Genomic DNA, 20,527 nt, shown 5'->3' with positions numbered 1-20,527 from the left:
TTAAAGGGAGTAACAAAGGATTTCCTTTTATGCTTTAGCCCAAACTACCTTTTAAAAAATAGGGGCTTTTTTGGCAGGAAAGTGTATTAAACTAAATGCGTTCATGATTTTCACCTTTTTTAAATACAGTAAAATTGATTAGGGGGGAAAATGAATACCCGGGTAAAAACAGTCCAGTATAAATTACAGTCTGACCTCTTATTGGCCAAAAAACTGACGCTTTTGTATATTTTTATCTATATTTAAAAATTTTTAATTTCATTTTTTAATCTGGGGGACGATTATTTTGATCATAGGTTTTTAAATTTAAAAATTAAAAATTTTTTCGGATTAACTCATAACCTTCTGTTTTCAATGGATTTGGATTATTTTTTTTCTTTTGATGGATTGTGTACTGATTAAAATGTTTCTGGACTGGTTTATGGCAAAAAATCTTAGAAAATATTTGAAAAATATTTTTAAAAAATGGGGATTTAATTATTTTAACCAGGTTTTAAGGGGGAAAATTGAGTTATCCGCATGGTGCGTTGCTTGTCAAGATATTAAAATGAATAATAGCTTATAGATTGGAACAAAACAGTTTCAAATTGCATTATATTAATTAAACTATTTTTAGTAAGATATATCGTTTGAATTGATTGTGAATAGAATAATTGGAGTGAAAAATACGGGAACAATAGATATATGAAAGAAAGTTATTTAGTAACATAGTGATATGTAACATGGATATGATACTATGAATTGTCTGAAATATGTTTTGAATACATGTGAACAGGAATGTACTTATTTCTTTTATTAATGGATGTGATATAAATATTCAATATTAAAAGGAAATTATTTTAATAATACATTAAATATGGCCAGTGTTGAGGTTCAGGCCGCTACAGATAATGGATTACCAAGCTTGGCGCGTAATGGTGGTCGTAAGAAAAGAATAAAGGGTTCGACTCCCCCACCTCCGATGAATGCCGAGGAAATTCCGTGGAGAGGACACGGGGGTCGTGCCCCAACTATGAGCAGTGTGGAATTTGATAGGCAGTTAGATAAGATAGCTGTATGGGTTGAAGAATGGAATCATGAACAGGTTTGAATCTTTGTCTATGCAATCACACCTTTAACTATTTAACCTTTTTAGACACCAAATATTAACTGAGCTTATAATTATTGTTAAGAAGTATGATGTCATGCAGTGAGAGTTAAAGGATTTTTAAAAGAAATGAAAGCTTCACTTTTTCAAATTTTGTCATGAAAGTCATAATTTATACACATGGGGGAATATTTCATATGAGCATTTTTAAATTTCATTTTATTTCAAAATCAAGAGTTATATATGTTAAAGAAGGCCAATTACATGCAATTATGATAATCCAATATGTACGGTTTTACTGTGTAGTATTGTTTTTTGTTTTGTTTTTTCTCTACGCTATTTTGATATGTTTATTTATGAAAGAGTACTGTTATTTGGTAAAATGATATAAGCTACTTTTACAAGTTTATTAATTATAGACACTTTTCTGTACTGAACTCTTTAATTGTTTAACTTTGTTACACTTGAATGTATTTTTTTTACTTTCTTTCTTTTTCTTTTACTTTGTTTCTTTTGTCTTAAGATTGTTACTTTTGTCTTAACATGGTTACCTTTTTCTTTACTTTGTTACTTTTGCCTTAAATTTTTACTTTTGCTTTACCTTTGTTACTTTTGTCTTAACTTTCTTACACTTCTCTATACTTTAAGTTCAAATTTATTTGCTGCTTCACACACCACTTGACTTTTAAGTTTTGTACACACAAACAATGGAACAGCTTGTAAACATAACATTCAGTAGAAATATAATAGATCTACGATGAAAAGATAATATTCTTAATGTTCTTTTTTGTATAATTCATGCTGATCAATATGATATTTCATTGAACTACCTACCTCTGATTGACATTTACGGGTTTCGTAATTTAATACAAAATGCATCAATAGTTCAGAATGGTTTCAATAAAATACAAGTTTCTTAAGGGGTATTGTAGTGAAGTTAATGAAATAAAGTTAAAAGGATCTTTTTTGTCCCGTTACCGGAGTGGCTATAATCATGGGGTTATTCTTCTGTCGAGTGAACTTGTTTAGTTTAGAGGTGTAAGGTATGACAGTTAAAGTGGTTTCTGATTTATTAAACGTTATACATCAATATATTGACATTACTTCATAATTGCCACTGTTAAAACTGTTTGCTTTTCTGATACTGTAAATAAGTAACTGGCGCTTGTGAGCTTTTTGTCATCTTGATCAATAGATGAACTGTTTTGGTATGTTCTCTTTACTGCTTTTTAAACTTCCCTGTGGTCAATCTAACCTTCTTCCCTAACTAGGATTATTGATTTAACAATTATGGTTACTTTTTACATTTTTTTTTTGGGGTGGGGGGGTGTTTGGGATGGGGTGGGGTGTTTTTAAACTCTTAGCATGATGGTGGCAATAGTCTCTACCATGCAACCTTTTCAGTTAAGATCAGCTGGTCTTCTGATCATGGTCTACAGAGTTGGCTATTCAGTCAGTACATAATATAAAATTCACCCCCCAAAAAATGTCGAATAATTTGTTGTTCAGATTGAAAGAGAGGCACATCTATTTAAGACATTAAACATTTTAAAAATAATATCACACAACACCTATGCAAAGGACAATACTAATGTACTAGCGATGAAAGTTGAACCAAGGTTCCCCATCATGTGCATTTTTACAGGCTCAAACATGCACCGGATTATAACAGTAAACAATAACTATATTAAAGTCCACTGGATGTTACATATAATATTGTCCTCACTATCTATGGCGGAATTTGAACCAGCAGCTGTGAATGGCTTGAAAGTCTGCAGAGTCCCATTAATGTGAATTAAAGTTAGTTATATATGTTATGGATATGTAACTTCCTTGGGACTTCATACTGATTTCCTTAAATATTTGATTAAAGATTATTAATGTATCAAAAGTCCTTTGTAAAGCAAAATTACTTGCTGGAAAAATATGTTTGGCCTGATTTTTAAGCCCAAAACACTAATATTAGCATCATTGACTATTTTATCATTTCGTTTACTTTTTCATTAAGTATGGTTTTATTTTAGACAGAATAATGAATCTGTTGTTCAAGAAAGGTGGTTGCTCTACGAAGGGTCAGCTCTACACAGGTTGCACTGTAAATCAATTTATACTTTATATATATGTATATAAATCATTAAATTTGTTCTTTTCCTTATTTTTCTTTCACATTTTAAAAGGCCTATAATATAAAAGTTAATATACAAATTTGTGATATATAGCATGTATTGTCATGCATTTTGTTGTCACGAATTTTAAGTTCAAATATCACAACAATTATTCTTAAGATCAAGTAAAATCATTTAACACCTCTTTACTTTAAGCTTTAGTTATGGTTATAATGGGTGAACAATTCAGATTAACTGTAAAAATGAATACTTATTGATCATTTAACAATAATATGCTAGCATTGTATTCATTCAAGATAAACTTTCTTATAATACAGATCAAATACAGATCAAATAATTTCACCTTAGTCTTTTTAACCCCACACATTATTGTTAAAAGCTTTAGAATAGTGGAAGAATTTACTTTCCAAATATCTTAAGTGTTACCTCGAGCCTTACCTTAAACAAATTAACAAAACTGTATGTTAAATATGCTATTGCAGTGAAAGATAAATAAGTTATTTCATTTCAAAAAGGATTATATAAAATTTGAATTAGATATATAATGTAATTGTAAAATGGCACACATTTCTTTACTGAATATTCAATTATAATAATGAAATATTTTTACTTTGAGAGTTCAGAACTGGTACTGTGTAAATTGTTAAAACTGCTTCCAGTACAATAAACCAGGCCAGTTTGTGCCATCAGACCAACTATCCTACCCTCAGCCCCACCCCTTACCCCCAACCCCCATAATCTTAGCTTACCTTTTGCATTTTGATAGTATACTCTAGCTAGATTTTGAACAACCTTGAACTACATGTATAATAGGACAGATTCAAATTTACAGCAAGACAAAAAATTCATTCAGCACACTATAATTAAAGAGTGCAGTAAACTTTAAAGTGGCTTCATTTGAAATTTTTTTTAAAGATTTAAAAAGAATTTTAATTAAATCCTTTAACCCTAATTTTGATTTAAATTAAATCTATTATTGCACATTTAGAATGACATAATGGTATATATTTACATTACTATAAAATTAATTTCGGTCAAATTGTATACAATCGTGCATATTTACTTTGCTATAAAATGAATTTCAGTCCCACTTTGAGCATATATATACTTGTGTAAGTATCAGATTCAAAGACTATATTGAATGTAAAATATCAATGAAACATAGTTTAAAGAAATGCCAATGTTTTAAAGCAAGCAAGTTAACCAGTTCGTTCAAGTATACAATGATTTAAATGCCTAATTTTGAAATCATATACCCTAGTTAATAAGGCTTAAATAACAATTCAAATATTAAAAAAAAAAAAAAATTAACATTGCAGTAACACTTATAATTACTAAAGTCTTCTGCGTGTTGTTTTTTTTTAAATATTTTTTTTCCATTTGAAAATGTGTGCCATTTTAGCATACAAATGTAATATTTAATTACATAATTTAGTACTGTTAACCCTTACCAACACTAAAACTTTTAACTGCTTTGCCACCAGTATAGAACTTGGCCAGCCTGAGTGCATGTCTGTGCAGTTGAACCATGGGCTCACTCACTGAGTGAGGATACCATCGGCTGTCTAACGTCAAATTTTTGTCAATATATTCCCAAAATGGAATATGGAATGTTCTAAAAGTGGAAACTAAGAAATTTAGAGGATAATGCTTTTTTAAAAAGGGACACTTCATAATATAGTTGTACCATGTTCTTTTGGCTGTAAATTGAATTTGATATATAATAAATTATAATAACTAATTTAAACTCTTAAAGATTGAACCATTGAAAGCTTTTAATATCTCGAAACAGAAAAGTTTTGAAAGTGATTTATAAAATTAAACAATATTATCTACTTAAGTTTTAAAAATCAATTTGAACTTGATAACAAGGTGGGAGCCACCCTGGGAACGGAACTATTTCAAATGTTAAAATTGAAAGTGTTTTATCTCTAATTAAGCTAATGTTTGTTATTAAAGTGAAATTAGCAATAATATTTGGAAGTACTTAATCTCATTGTGTATTCTTAATACTGTACTTTATATATTGTATAAGTGTTAAATGAACAAAAGATATATCTCTATTTTATGGTAATTTTTAAAGCCAATTTTCATGAAAATTTTGAAAATGTTTTTAAAAGTAAAATATTTTGAGATGAACACAAAAAGTAATTTACATATTGCAATTGGTACTAACAATGCTCGCAAATTACCAAATAGAGGTCAAAATATGCAAAAACATTAATGCATAGCTATTTTAGAGTGTCTCTAATATGTTTTAACCCAAAATCCTGCTGAAATTTTTTAATGAATCTGTCCAACTTCCATTTTTGGAACTGTTCATTATAAATTTAGGGATATCAAGATGAAAATAAAAGTATTATAGGAGTCTGGTCCATTTTTAACTATTATTATGGCTGCACCTACCCATATAACCAGTGCAGAACAATTTAAGATTGTTTTTGAGATTTTCCCTTAAGTAATCATGAATGGTTTTTATCCGGATTTGGACAAGTTTATTTATTAAATAAGGTATTTTTCAACTGAAGGGTTAGGAAATAAAGAAGTTTTAATGAAAAAGATAAAATAAGTTAAGATAATAAGCTAATATTCCAAGGGTTAAACATAATTCATTTTCTATGACTGTTAACTCTTTGTAATATAGAATGATTCTATTGAACAACTTTATAGAAACACTATCATAGACCTATATATATTACAGAAATATTGATCAAGGAGTTTTGTCAATTAGGGCATTATTGTATAAACAAAACAACCAACATTGATTGATCTTCCATTAGTCTTTGTAATCTAATGACTTCTATTATATGCAAACTTATGAAATAAATATGTGCCTTGGATACCTAGCTTTATGCTTTGAAACAATCCATCTACCCTGTGGAAAGTTGAGTGGGGGGCGTCTGTGGCTTGAGTAGTTAAGGTCCTTGACTTCAAACCACTTGACCCCCACTGCTGTGGGTTCAAATCCTGACAGGAACTTTGGATTCTTCATGTGGGGAAGCTATCCCTAAGCTAGCAGGCGGTAATGTGGGTGGTAAATCTACTCTGAAGTGCCTGTTCAGGCCTGAAATAATGTATGGAAGGGCATCTGAGGTTTTCCTTCACCAGTAAAGCTGGAAAGTCGCCATATGACCTATTCTGTGTGATGTAAAACCCAATCAAACAAATAAAACAAGTCAGTGGTTTTTTCCATTTGTGGCTCAGTGCACATTAAATTTTAAGCCTGCTGGCAGCATCTGCCTCTAGTCTCAATTAACCAGTGCAAACCTGAAGATCATGGTCTGCATTGCTTGCTATTATGTCAGTTTATATTTTAAATTATTTCTCTGAAAATGATGAATTGTTTTGCCCATATTGAAGGATGAACCAATCCATTTAAGATATTTAGGGTGGTATAATTATGTGTTAAGAAGCAACTTAGGTCTGTCTTCCTCCTTCAAGAAAGCTGGAAATTGTTGACAGAATTGACCTTTATGCTGTCTGACTTTACCCCATAAAAAAAATAAATACAAAAAAGAACCCCCAAAAAAACAACAAAAAACAAGACACACACAAAATATGTTGCCTGCTTTCAGTATAAATACATAGTAGTTTTACTTAGTAGAAATAACATTTGACAGTTAATTCTTCCAGAGTTCTTGCAGATATGCTTTCTATTTATTCTCAAGCTAATTTAACAAGAATTCCCTGTGTAAGGACATGATTGTATTCATCCAGCATAATATATAACTGAAGTTTACTATGCATACATTTTATGGACTTAAAATATGTTTTGTTAGATGAATAGATAGAAGTACATTAATCTTTACAATATATCTTCATTAATGTCTCTATTAATATATGCAAAATTAAAAAAAAAACAGTCTTGGCATGTCATTTAATAATTAAAGCATTCACTCGTCAACCTTTCCTATGAAATCTGTCTTTAGATCACTACATAACCATGAAACATTAATAGGGAAGCCAAACATAGCTTTTTTTTTACATGCCTGACTTCTATATTTAAGGCGTTTTTATTTGACTTTTGAAAAAACGAGAGGGAAAAAAAATTAAGAAAAAAAATATCATAAGAGTTTTTTGAATAGATCTTATTTAATCTATCTGATTTAATTTATTGGTATTAAGTACAAGTTTTTTTATTGATTTAAAACATAATTTAAAAAGTGCAAACATACAAAACTAGATGATATATTAGATTGTTTAACATTTTAATACCTTTGAAGGGTTGTTTCGAGAATGCTGTGTAAACATGGAATGAAAAACTGCAGTGTCATTAATGATCTTGAAGTAGAATTTTGTTTTAATTTATGTGCGTTTTTTTGTACAGGAAAATCTTAAAAGTAATAAATATATATACAAATGGTAATAAATTCATAAATTTTTTCTTTTTTTTTTGGTGAGCGGTGAGAAATAATTATGCCACAAGGCTTGAAATATAATTGTCACCTTAGTGCAGTAATGGGTTAAGTACTTTTAAATTTAATGAAAGTAAACCAGTTATTGCACTAAGGTGACAATATCGCAATTTATGAGCTGGTGTGGCATCCAGAACTCTTAGAATACCTGCCTTTATAATTTACTCCATTTCCCTGAAGTCTTTCTTCACTGGTATAAGACCTTTGTTTTTGGTTGGGTTTTACATTGCAGTAACACAGTACAAGTCCTAAGATGACTTTTCAGGAAGACTCGGGTACCCCTTTATCCATTATTTTAGGCATGACAGAGGGACCTTAGCAGAACCACTCCGTGAGTGAGCCATGGATACAACTTTTGGTATAACCCTTAAAGTGTTGATATATGACTAATTAAAAAACCCAATGATAAAAAAAAATAAATAAAAAGGTTTTATTTTTATTTTATTTTAGAGATGTCAGATAGTAGAGGGAATATTACGGCGCAGTAATTATAACCAGTTCCAGTTCCTGAACACGTCACTTCAACCGATCTTGCACCGAGACTTCATGTACACAGCACGGACACAATTTCCTGCTATAGAATTCCAGCCTGTCAGTACACATACAAGTAGAAAATTAAAGGTGAGAGTGTCTGAAGTATTTACATTTGTATATATATTTTTATTAGCTCGACTATTTGCAAAATAATCGAGCTTATGCAGTCACCCATGGTTAAGTTTTTGCGTGTAAGCAAGTATCTCTATAACTACTGATGGGAATGGATTGAAACTTCACACACTTATTCTCTGTAATTATCTAAGATGATTGGCACAAGTCCTGTAACTCTGATTTGCTTTTTTGCATATTTATGCCCCTTTTTTGACTTAGAAATTCTTGGTTAATATTTGGCTTGTAAGCTGGTATCTTCATAACTACTGAAGGGAATTGATTGAAACTTCACACACTTATTCTCTGTAATTATCTAAGATGATTGGCACAAGTCCTGTAACTCTGATTTGCTTTTTTGCATATTTATGCCCCTTTTTTGACTTAGAAATTCTTGGTTAATATTTGGCTTGTAAGCTGGTTTCTTCATAACTACTGAAGGGAATGGATTGAAACTTATTCTCTGTGATTATCTAAGATGATTGGCACAAGTCCTATAACTCTGATTTGCTTTTTTGCATATTTATGCAATTGGATTATTTATTTATGGATTGAAACTTCACACACAGTTCGTGAAAGTAACATTATAAACATTAATTTCGCTGTCAAGCTGGGATAAATTAGTTTTATATTTACAAAAAAATGATTTGATGTTAATTAATCTACTTAAGTTATAGTTTGGTGAAAGTGACATTATACTCATTTATTTCACTGTCAAGCTGATATAAATTAGTTATATATTTCAAAAGATTGACTACTTTAATGTAGATTGAACAATAATTGATAATCACAAATTCATGTTTAGGATAAAATATAAAAGACTGCCTACAATATGAAAAGACTGTTCCACTTGTTTTATAAAATGAACACTACTGATATTTTCCAAGGTGGATATTTATAGATACTTATTTGGGAGAGGGGTTTATTGATAAGTTATGTTTTTTTTTAAGAAATAATATCAGTCTCAAAGCAGTGTTTATCGGCTATTTAACTCTGATTTGGAGTTTTGATACGTAGGAATTGACCACTTCAGGGTTGTAGGCAAAATGTAAAGTTATTCTAAAGTAACATGTTTAAAAATTATGTCACTGTACGATAAATAAACAAAAACCCATGAATTTTGTCCAAGGCATTTTAAAAATAATTCATTATTTCACTCTAAATGAAACTTAACAATTGAACATAATTATATATCAAGTTGTTTTTTATAACATGGGGCTTTAATGTTACGGGAACACTCACCATTTATTCCTGGATTGACATAATGTTACTTGAAATATAACAATAACTCACCTTGAGAATTTTTTTTAATGGAACTTGACTGCTAATCTTGACAGAATTTCAAGTTCATTTGGTTTAGAATTCAAATGCCTATTGCTTATAGAAATTTGACTTTTGTGCCTACATATTTTCTTTATCATGATTTGTGTATGTCATCTAGCACCATGGGTATTTCTTGTTACTATCTTTACATGACAAAAGTGGGCTTACTTTAATTATTAGGACCATTAAGTTAGCTTTTGTAAAGTTATTTATCCCAAAGGACTTATTAAAAGTATAATCATGATTTTTATGACTTACATGAATTTTTGATTTAGTGAAAATTGTAAAATACTGTTTTGCTAGGGTAATAAAAACTAAAGGATGTAGCATTTGTTTAATGTGATAATTGTAAATTATTATTTTAAAGCAGCATGCCTCCACTTGAGTAAAATAAATACCCCCCCCCCCCCCCAAAAAAAAAACAAAAAAACAAAAAAACAAAAAAAACCCCCAAAAAACCTAAGTGAATTGTTCTATAAATTACGATAAAAAAAAACTGTATTAATATTTAACAACAAATTATATATGAATGTAGTTGGTAAGTGTTAGATATATAATCCAATATTGTATATTTATAACTTAATATAGTTGCAGATAAAAAAAAAATTCTGAACAAAATATTATTATTCATCAATAATAATTGACCAAAAAATAAGGCAACAACTTTAATTGTTTCTTCACTCTGAGTAAAGGAGAAGTTGCTCTATGACTTTTACAGTGTTGGTGTATTTTTACACCATAAATATACAAGTATACCCCTATGTCTGATCTGCAATTTCTAATTTCCAGATTTTAGCTTGACTATTATATTAATATTGTAGGGAGAGCTATCCCTCTCTCTAGGGCATCTGCATCACACTTTTGGTGTTTTTTGTACCACCACACTAATTTCCTTTACCCTTTGAGGTATTGCTTTAAAACTTTAAATACTTGTTACGGACCATCATCCCAGCTTTCAGGGAAATACTAAAAATAGTTGAGTGCACTGTTTTACGGACAGACTGATCTTATTTATTAATTTTTTTTAATTTTAGGAGAAGCTGATATATACGAGACAAGATAATTATCACAGGATAAAGAGTGCTCATTTACAAGATGATACAGAAGTTAAACAACAGATACAGGAAAAAGAATCCTTGAGATTACCTCTATTGTCGAGAAGTAATGGGTAATTATCCTGTCACATTTACTTTTGTCTGGCATATAATGCAGCATGCCTTCACAGATGTGCAAGCAAAATTGGAAAAAAAAATGGAAAAGAAATATATATTGCGAGTTAAGTTTTCCAACTGGAAGTGAAACTTTGTCAGTTTTATGCCAAATTGACTTATATTTTTTTCATGGCATATTTCTTTCTACCATTTAATAGTGGAGAAATTGCTATTGTTACATATTAACCTTTTCCCTGATGTAAGCGTGTTTCAACGGCTTTTTGCCCCCCTTTTTTTTAGGCCTCAAACAGTGAAAAAATTCCCTATTTAGGCCCCAAACACTGTTTTTCGTTTGAGAAATGTTGTTAAAAAAAGTGACCACTTTTTCGGCGTGGCCCCCCATCAAAATGATACATCAGGGGGTTGCCAGAAGGGGGATGTGCCCCCTTCTGTTTGGGGGGTTTGAATGGGAGCGGTAGTCCCCCTCATCGCCAAGAAAAATTTGGACTTGTGAGAGGCTAAAAATAACCCAGGTTGATCATAATGGTATCGTGTAACCAACGCTGAAAAGCCTTTGACTCTATCTCAATCCCCTGAGAAGTAGCAGCACTTTGAAATAAATTTTGATGGAAAAAAAACAAAGCAAAATAGTGATTTTTCGCAATTTTGAGATGTCCCCCCGTTGCCGTGGTAACAGGAAATTTAAATTTGAACATGTTGTTACAGACGTTATGGTTCAGTCAACATATGTGCCAAGTTTCATCAGTATTGAAGCATTTTTCATAGTTTTATAGCAGTTGGAACTTGTAACACTGGAGGCTTTTCAATAAAAATGGCCATTTTTTCACAATAATTGCTCATGGGGTAAAAGGTTAAAAGTTAATTTCCATATTTGACCAAATGTAAAAAAAGGAAAGTAAACTCAACTCAAACTCAAATAATTTTATTGCATTAAATATACAATATATGTTAAAAGCACATGACATACAACATATCTATAAACAGAATGATGATCTAGGTGAATTGTCAAATTCTTTTTCATATGTGAAGCACAATATTATTTTAGCACCAGTGTTAAAAAGGTTTTTATTAGCTTACATGAATGTGATAAAATTATGAGAGATTTTTATCTATAAAATATATTTGGGAATGATCCCCTCAAATTGGTGATAAGGGGAGGTAATGCATGTTATGTGAAAAACATCTTTTAATAGTACAGTTAGTATGATGCAATGAAATATTAACTGTCCTGACTTCAAGACAATCACATGTGCAGAAGTTAACTATTACAATATAATAAAATTGTTGATTTTTATATTTTAGGGTGTCTCCAGTACACAGTACCGAAAAGCAGACGGCACATTTGCTCACAATTACTCCAAGAAAGAAACCAAGACGGAGCCCGTCTCTTGACAAGAATAATGTCGACAAATGGGTGGGGGAAGGGAACCCCTTGTATTCAAGTCAACCTAATCTAAGGTAAGTCTTTGATGGACAAAGTTTACAAACTTGTGAATTGTATATTACTTATGTGTGAAATTTCAAAAAGCACAATAAAGATTACAGTGTTGTATCACAGTAATTGTATATGAGCCTTGTCACGACAAAACCAACATAATGGGTTTGCGACCAGCATGGATCCAGACCAGCCTGCGCATCGGCGCAGTCTGATCAGGATCCATGCTGTTCGCTTAACAACCCTATTACAAGTAGAGAAACTGATAGCGAACAGCATGGATCCTGATCAGACTGCGCGGATGCGCATGCTGGTCTGGATCCATGCTGGTCGCAAACGCACTATGTTGGTTTTGTCGTGACGCGGCTTATATGTATGTAATAATTCACAGATCACTGCCAGGCTTGCACAATACAGCTAGAGACTGGAATAATCCAATATGGATTATGTCCCTTTGATTAGAGAACTTGATATATTTTTTGAAGTCAGAATAGTTTTGTCAGAATAGTTAATGAGAAATATATTTGTTTCTTAATTTGGTATGATAATTTATCAGTCAATTAAGATATAAATTTCTATCTTTAAAAAGTGTTGTCATGCTTTTTTATGTTTGATAAATATATTAATTGGCTTAAATATTTTTTTTTATTATTAAAACATTTTAATAACATCCTTTTTGGATAATTTTGATAAAGAAATAGAATATGCAGTATTGTTAAATCTAGCTAACATTTATAAGGTAACACTTAAAGTGGCACGCACAAATTTCTCAAAGTTAAAATGAAATTTGAAAAATTTAAGTTGATAAATTTTCACTTGAATATAAATAAATGTCACAAAGTTAAGTGCACTGAAGTGTAATTTATTACATGTAAGGTTTTCACTTCAACTGGTGAAGATACATGTACAATGAAACCTGTGCTATATTAAAGACATTCTTAGTCCACATATTTAAATGCCTTACATCAAAATATGCAAATACAACTCTCATTTTGTTTTAAGTTTATTGAATTTAAAAAAAAAGAAAGATATTTTGCACCCTTACCACACTAAATATCATAAATGGACTTGCCCTTCTTTTAATCTGGACAAAACCATTCATCATATTTAGGGAAAATTTTAAAATATGTATTGATTGAATGTGTTTATGACCCACATCATCACAGGTTTGACTGTATGTCTCTTTGATGCTTTAAGATTTAAGATAAAAACACATGTTGATATGATAATTTTGTTTTCAGTCGTCACAGTTCAATCAGGTAGGTATATATGAAAATCTAGACTATAAATTGCATGCCTTATATTTCTGTTGTATATATTGTTACATAACAGCATGCTTGTATTAAACTTACCCCCATGTTAACATAGTTTGTGTTAGAGATAGTAAGAAACCGTATTCTTTGTAAGTTATAAGTTTTTTCTTTACTTTTGTTGATTAATACAAAGCTTAAATACATTTTAGTCAAAAGTAAATTTTCTTTTCATTAACATAATTATTAAGTATGATTGTTTTTGATACCTTTAGAGGGAAAAACAATTTGTCCCTTTTATAAAATAACAGAATCCTCTATATAAGTATCTCTTTCCATGTCAATATATTTCTTCCCATGTCCATTTATCTGTTACCATGTCAATTTATTTCTTCCCATGTCATGAAATGTCCTAAATAAGTTACATATCAATTATAGACATCATTTTCCTTCTTGCATTTCATATTGAAATGTAATTTTGAATGAAAGGATGTAAAATTTTTACAAATGACTCGAGGAGGGGTCTGAAAGAGGAAGGGGCATATATTACTTTATTTGGAAGGGGCAAAAGAGGCTCCTCCTCTGAGGTTGCCCTCCAAAAGTAAAAGCTGGGATATTAAGTCTCCAAAATGGCAGTGTTAGTGTTACTTACACAGTCCCAAAAAATCCTTCGAACACTTGCTTAAGATTTTATGCTGTTTGCTTAAATGTAAAATGTTGTGTTGAAATTTGTGAAAAACAGTTGTATTTAGATGTGTTGGTCAGTTTTTTAAATGAAATTTTATTGTTTCCATGCTCTATTATCTACAATTCTATTATGAAATCAGTCTCTTACATCCCTTCTAAAAGATGGAAAATTTGTATAATATATTAATCAGACTATATATCATTTATCTTAGATGTGTTGTCATCTCATAATTATAAGACTTTTATTACATGCTTTTCGGTGGTTTATAGAAATATATCAGTGATATAAAAATGGTAATTTCACTGTTTGAAACAGTGAAATTACCACTTTGATAATTTCACTGTTTTGAATTTAAGCCCCTTACGTTGTTTCAGTGAAATACCAGCGTGCACAGTACTGGGAACCAACTTAATGACGTGACGTCGTAAATGACGTCACGTTATATTATTATTTGGCGCACTTTTCATTCAGTATTAGGTTAAATGTCTTTTTAAAACGTTTCTTTGCATATAATAAAAAGAAAATTTGTTTAGTTTAGTGTAAGATCGAAATATATTTCACCTTGTGAACACCAAAAGTTCATATTTCACTCGTGGCTGCGCCACTCGTGAAATATACCTTTTGATGCTCACTCGGTGAAATATATTCCGATCTTACACTGAACTAAACAAATATCCTCTATATATTCATCAAGTCTTAGAAATTGTCATCAATCAAGCTTTTGACAAGCTTTATTATACTTCCGTAACTTAAGTTTACTAAGTCATAATGTCATGACAATAAGAAATGCAAGATTTATTTCATCTTTTGATATTGTAAAGCCTAAAACTTGTTTAACAAAAATTGCAAAATTTCTCTCTGACGTCATTTTCAAATTTGTGGCCGCAACAATTTGTACTAAATGTGTAATATGAATAAATATGTTTTGGCCATTTTAGATTAAAAATAAACAACATCGTGCGATAACTGCTAATTCTATAAGTATTCAATATTTGCAGGATTTGAAGAATTGCTTTTCTGCAGACTAATTATCGGAGGTTGCTGATTTTTCTTTCGTGATTAATGTTCTGTACAAACTGTTTACTCAATATGTTGTTATTCTTCAAGTTTTACATCTATCTTTTGAGAGGCCAATATGAAATAATTTGTTTTTGTCATAAGCATTAAATAGTAAACATGTTCTTTTAAGTGTACAAATGATTAATTTTCAGATATTTTGCTTTTGTAAGTGAAAGTTTAAGTTTGCCTTATTTAATACATGGACTTGAAGAACAACTTGACGTATTTCATTAATCAATCAACCAATCAATCAAAGGATGAGAGATTATGACGCTTGTATATAATACATTATTTAATATTGAATGGCCTTATCTTCAATGTTAACATTAGTTACAGATGTTCTGGAATGTTCCATCTTCAATTTTGCCAATATGTTATAGTAGAATTTATATTCATTTATCAACGTAATCTTAACAATACTGTGAAATTCATAAAATTTTAATGTATACATTTAAAATAACTTTAAAATTAAAGCATTGAGCTTATGTATTCTTAATACATGTAGTTAAGATGGACTTACAGCAAAAAATATTATTGTTTAAATGTACATTGTAGATAAACTGATTTTCCCGACATTTTAATAATCAGTATTTTTAGACTCTATATTAGACACATATTTTGCCAATATTTATTCTTATGGTAAACTTTTTTTTACACTTAAATATCCTGCCATTGGTAAGATTCAGAAAACATCTAGTTCTGCTAGAAATGTAGGTTCTTTTGAATAAACCAGGTACATGTATACAGATGAAACTTTCTGTATCAACTGCTTATTTTTGATTAAGTTAAAGTCTGAATCATTGTACAAGCTGACAATATCCTCATCCATAAAGTCCATGAATTATGTTTACTTATGATTCTAGGTACATAGATATGCCAATACGACGTCATATACAAGATGAGCGAAGTCCCCGTCAGGGTTCACATGTTACATCTGCTACCACTACATTGTCTTCAAATACAGGTCACAGTAAATCAACGTGTGTGAGCACAGTCAACAGGTCATTGAGTACAATAAATAACCACAGAAATGCCAAACTCAAACAAAAGGTAATAAAAAAGCAAATAAAATTTACATGTATATTTATACTGGCAACAAATATATTGGAAATAGTTACACAGTATGGTGGCTAATTTGTGCCACTTGTGTTTTTACCCCATGACCCGCCAAGTGAAAAATCGCGAATTAACAAGTTCAAATGGCCAGGTGCTTGGAGCGGGGGACCACGGTGACGTGGTGAAGATTGATAAATAAAACTGAGCTCAGCGTGGTCATGGAGCAAATTTAAGAAATAAAATGGTGGGGGCGCAAAGGAAAAACACGCTAATTAGCGGGGTCACAAAGAGAAGTTTAATAAATAAAACTTCGCCCTCTGCCCTCACTTATTAGCGTGTTTTGGCCCCGCGACCTCGCCAAGTGAAAAGTATAGAATTAACAAGTTAATGGCATGGGTGCAGATCGAAAACACACAAATAAGAGGGCACAGAACAAGATTTAAGAAATAAAACAGCAGGACGCAGAGCGAAAACACGCTTATTAGCGGTTGTGTGGTGCGAATGTTAATAAATAAAACTTTGCCCGCGCCCTCACTAATTCATGTGTTTTCGCATTGCAATCCTGTTAAGCGAAAAGTCTAGTATAAAGAAGTTAAAATGGCGGGGTCGTGGAGCGAAAACATGCTTATTTGTGGTGGTGGTAATAAGCGTGTTTTCACTCCGCACCCCAGCTGTTTTATTTCTTAAATCTTGCTTCGAGACCCTGCATGGCATAGTTTTATTAACCAGGTTTTCAACGAAAACCGGGTTATTGTAATGCCAAAGTCGGCGGGCGGGCGGGCAGGCGTCAACTTTTGGTTTCCGCTCAATAACTTGAGTTTGCTTTGGCCTATTGACACCAAACTTGGTTTATGGATAGCTTATATCAAGAGGCAGCTTGGGATTGCTACCCAGGTGTCTGTGATCAAGGTCAGGGTCACTGTTACTAAAAATAGAAATTCAGTTTCTGCTCAATAACTCGAGTTTGCTTTGACCTATTGACACCAAACTTGGTGTATGGATAGCTTATATCAAGAGGCAGCTTGGGATTGCTACCCAGATGTCTGTGATCAAGGTCAAGGTCACTGTTACTAAAAATAGAAATTAAGTTTCCGCTCAAAAACTTTAGTTTGCTTTGGCCTATTGACACCAAACTTGGTGTATGGATAGCTTATATCAAGAGGCAGCTTGGGATTGCTACCCAGGTGTCTGTGACCAAGGTCAAGGTCACTGTTACTAAAAATAGCAATTCAGTTTCCGCTCAATAACTTGAGTTTGCTTTGACCTATTGACACCAAACTTGGTGTATTAAGAGGCAGCTTGGGATTGCTACCCAGATGTCTGTGATTAAGGTCAAGGTCACTGTTACTCAAAATAGAAATTCAGTTTCCGCTCAATAACTTGATTTTGCTTTGGCCTATTGACACCAAACTTGGTGTATGGATAGCTTTTATCAAGAGGCAGCTTGGGATTGCTATCCAGGTGTCTGTGATCAAGGTCAAGGTCACTGTTACTAAAAATAGCAATTCAGTTTCTGCTCAATAACTTGAGTTTGCTTTGGCCTATTGACACCAAACTTGATGAATGGGTAGCTTATATCAAGAGGCAGCTTGGGATTGCTACCCAGGTGTCTGTGATCAAGGTTAATGTATTTAGTTTTCATGTTATAACTTGAGTTTGCTTTGACCTTTTGACACCAAACTTGCTGAGTGGCAGCTTTGGATTGCCACTTAGATATCTGGAAGCAAGTTCAAGGTCATTTGCTTACAATAGAATTTTCAGCTTCTACTCAATAACTTCAGTGCACTTTGACCTATTGATTGCTTTCACATCAAAACTTGGTCGTTGAAAACCTGGTTTTCGTCGCATTGCGGCGCTTCTTGTTAATTAAACTTACTTCATATTTGTGTTTTTGCTCCACGACCTCGCCATTTTAACTTGTTTATTCTCAACTTTTCGCTCGGTGTGGTCGCAGGGCGAAAACACAAATGGCACAAATCAGCCACCATGACACAGAGAACTTCAAGAGAAATCCTAATAGTTTTCTTTTGAATCAAATATAACATTTAACTATAGTTGAGCTTAACTGAACCTTCTTTGTTTTAATGACATTGAAATACTTTTCTTTTACCATCTCTTGATCTGTTGAATTATGAAGAACAAAATAATTATGTGGTATAATTAGCTTTTAGATAACTTTGATAGCTCACAGAATGTTGGTGGTTCTACTCAGGTGCCTGGAATTATGTACAATGGGGCAACCTGAGGACTTCCACTGCCAATAAAAGGTAGAAAGTCACCATGACCGATACTGTGTTGATTAGGCATCAAAACTAAGGTCTGAAGCATATCCTTTTTTTTGGTAAAGCTATATTAACTATTTGTTACTACACTGTTCCAGGTAAGGAACAATTTTTGCATATTTTACTAAAATACAGGTAATCTCTGTGAACTTAAGATGCCTAGATGTGTTTGCTAATAATAATATGTTCTCAATTTTCAAAAAAAGTAGGCTTAAATCCTGCTTAAAATAAAGAAAAACTATAATATACATTAAATGGTTATAATTATGAACAGGATATAGTAAAACATGTTAATATTTCAGAATGAGAGAGGCTCTGAACTAAATCTGTACTCACTGTCCATTCCTGATGAGGCCATTACTCTGTTCAACTGGTACTCTCAAAACTGGTCAGGTATACTTCATCACTGACTTTAAATTCTATAATTACCCTAATGAAACCCAAAGTGAATAGCCTTTGCCACCAGTATAGAGCCAGGCCAGCTTGCATATCTGTTGCACAGTCTGATCAACTTTTAAAATTTTCATCTTGATATAATTATATAAAAAAATCAATTGAAAATGGACAGTTAAAAAAATGGAAACTGGTCAAGTCTATTTAACCCTTGCACTACTAAATGATTTAAATGGACTGAGTGAATAGTGAACAGTGCAGGCCATGATCAGATGGTACTGATTTGCTGGTTGACCTCTGTCTGTACTTGTGGCATTGGAAGAATCAGTTGTTGTTGGCCGGCAAAGGGTTAAGAAATACTACGGCAAATGATTAAGAATTAACATAGTGTGATTAACATTTATTTTGTGGCCCAGTAATAATATTGTGTGACTACGGGACACATTCTCATGAGTTTGAGCCCTTTGCTGTTGCCAGTTTGAATTACTATACAGTCTTCTTGATGAGACTTAAAAAAAAGCACTGTCCTGTATATTTGTGCTTTATACATAGCATGTGGAAAAATTCCAGCCTGAATATAGTTAATTCTGTATCCATCATAAACATAGAGGATATTTAAGTTTTTTTCTATGATAACAGTATTTATTTTCATCAAGTGGTATGAAAATAAATAATATTTCATGAGTGGCTACAGTGAAATATGATAATTTTCATACCACAAGATGAAAATAAATCCTGTTTTTGTAGAAAAACTTGAATTTTCTGTTTATTATAAACATTTTCTCTTATTTGACATCAGACTTTGAATGACTTTCCTTTAAATTTTGTATATTGGCTGTATATAGCAGAAAGTAGTTCAGCAAGACACCAGTGAAAATACGGAAAATATGTTTAAATGCAGTGAGAAATTATTTTTTTACAGTAAAAATATGGAAAATGAAAATATGTATTTTATTTCATCAATATTTCTCAATATTTCATTCATAATGAATATCCATCTTCATAAAATAACTGAAATTACAAACAGTGCTCTGGATTGAATCGCCTACGTAAGATTCCTGTGGCGACTATAGATAAACTTATATCATACAATCATGTTAACATAACTTTGTAAACATTTTTTTAGGGTAGATAAATTTATGACTTTTACATTTCTCAAACCAGTTATTGAAGAATTAGATAAATATATTCAAAATCTATGAACAAATACAGTAAATTTTCTCAAAGTATTAAAAAACAATTAAAAGGAAATCTTTCAGGATATCAAGGTATTTAAGCTATCCTAGATTATGTTATTTATCACCATTTTATGTTTGCTTCTGGATTACCCATAATTCCTTCATGATTTGAAGATATTGTACCAAAATTCAGTCTCAAAGTCGTTCATGTAGGTATATATTTGCTTAAACCTTGATTTATACAATCTGGAGTCATTCATGTCATTTTGAAATACTTCTGGATGAATGTAAATAAATTTTGACTAGCAGTTGAAAGTTTAAATATGAAAGATTATTATATTTTGACTTTTTGAATGATTATGATTATTTCGGGGGGATTGGTTTTGAGATATTTGGTAGATATATATGCAATTTATAA

General features: G+C 31.5%; 1 protein-coding gene across 5 annotated transcripts in view; it reads left to right on the top strand.

The window, feature by feature from the left end:
• The first annotated feature begins 534 nt into the window (after nucleotides 1–534).
• The window catches only part of LOC132752799 (uncharacterized), a 57,876-nt gene continuing 37,883 nt past the window's right edge, over nucleotides 535–20,527 (top strand). For 4 of the 5 annotated variants that reach the window (XM_060743186.1, XM_060743183.1, XM_060743185.1 and 1 more), the window contains exons 1-7: nucleotides 535–1,084; nucleotides 8,079–8,249; nucleotides 10,631–10,764; nucleotides 12,071–12,226; nucleotides 13,445–13,462; nucleotides 16,064–16,250; nucleotides 18,841–18,931. In XM_060743186.1, the coding sequence (XP_060599169.1) occupies nucleotides 857–1,084; nucleotides 8,079–8,249; nucleotides 10,631–10,764; nucleotides 12,071–12,226; nucleotides 13,445–13,462; nucleotides 16,064–16,250; nucleotides 18,841–18,931 (985 nt within the window). In that variant the 5' untranslated portion in view covers nucleotides 535–856. The remainder of the gene's footprint in view (nucleotides 1,085–8,078; nucleotides 8,250–10,630; nucleotides 10,765–12,070; nucleotides 12,227–13,444; nucleotides 13,463–16,063; nucleotides 16,251–18,840; nucleotides 18,932–20,527) is intronic. The other variant, XM_060743184.1, reaches the window with a different exon arrangement.

Source organism: Ruditapes philippinarum, unplaced genomic scaffold (assembly GCF_026571515.1).
Source record: "Ruditapes philippinarum isolate M1 unplaced genomic scaffold, ASM2657151v2 ctg395_1_1_1_1, whole genome shotgun sequence".
In the NCBI taxonomy this organism is placed as follows: Eukaryota; Metazoa; Mollusca; class Bivalvia; order Venerida; family Veneridae; genus Ruditapes; species Ruditapes philippinarum.
This window is presented reverse-complemented; position numbering and strand designations above follow the sequence as displayed.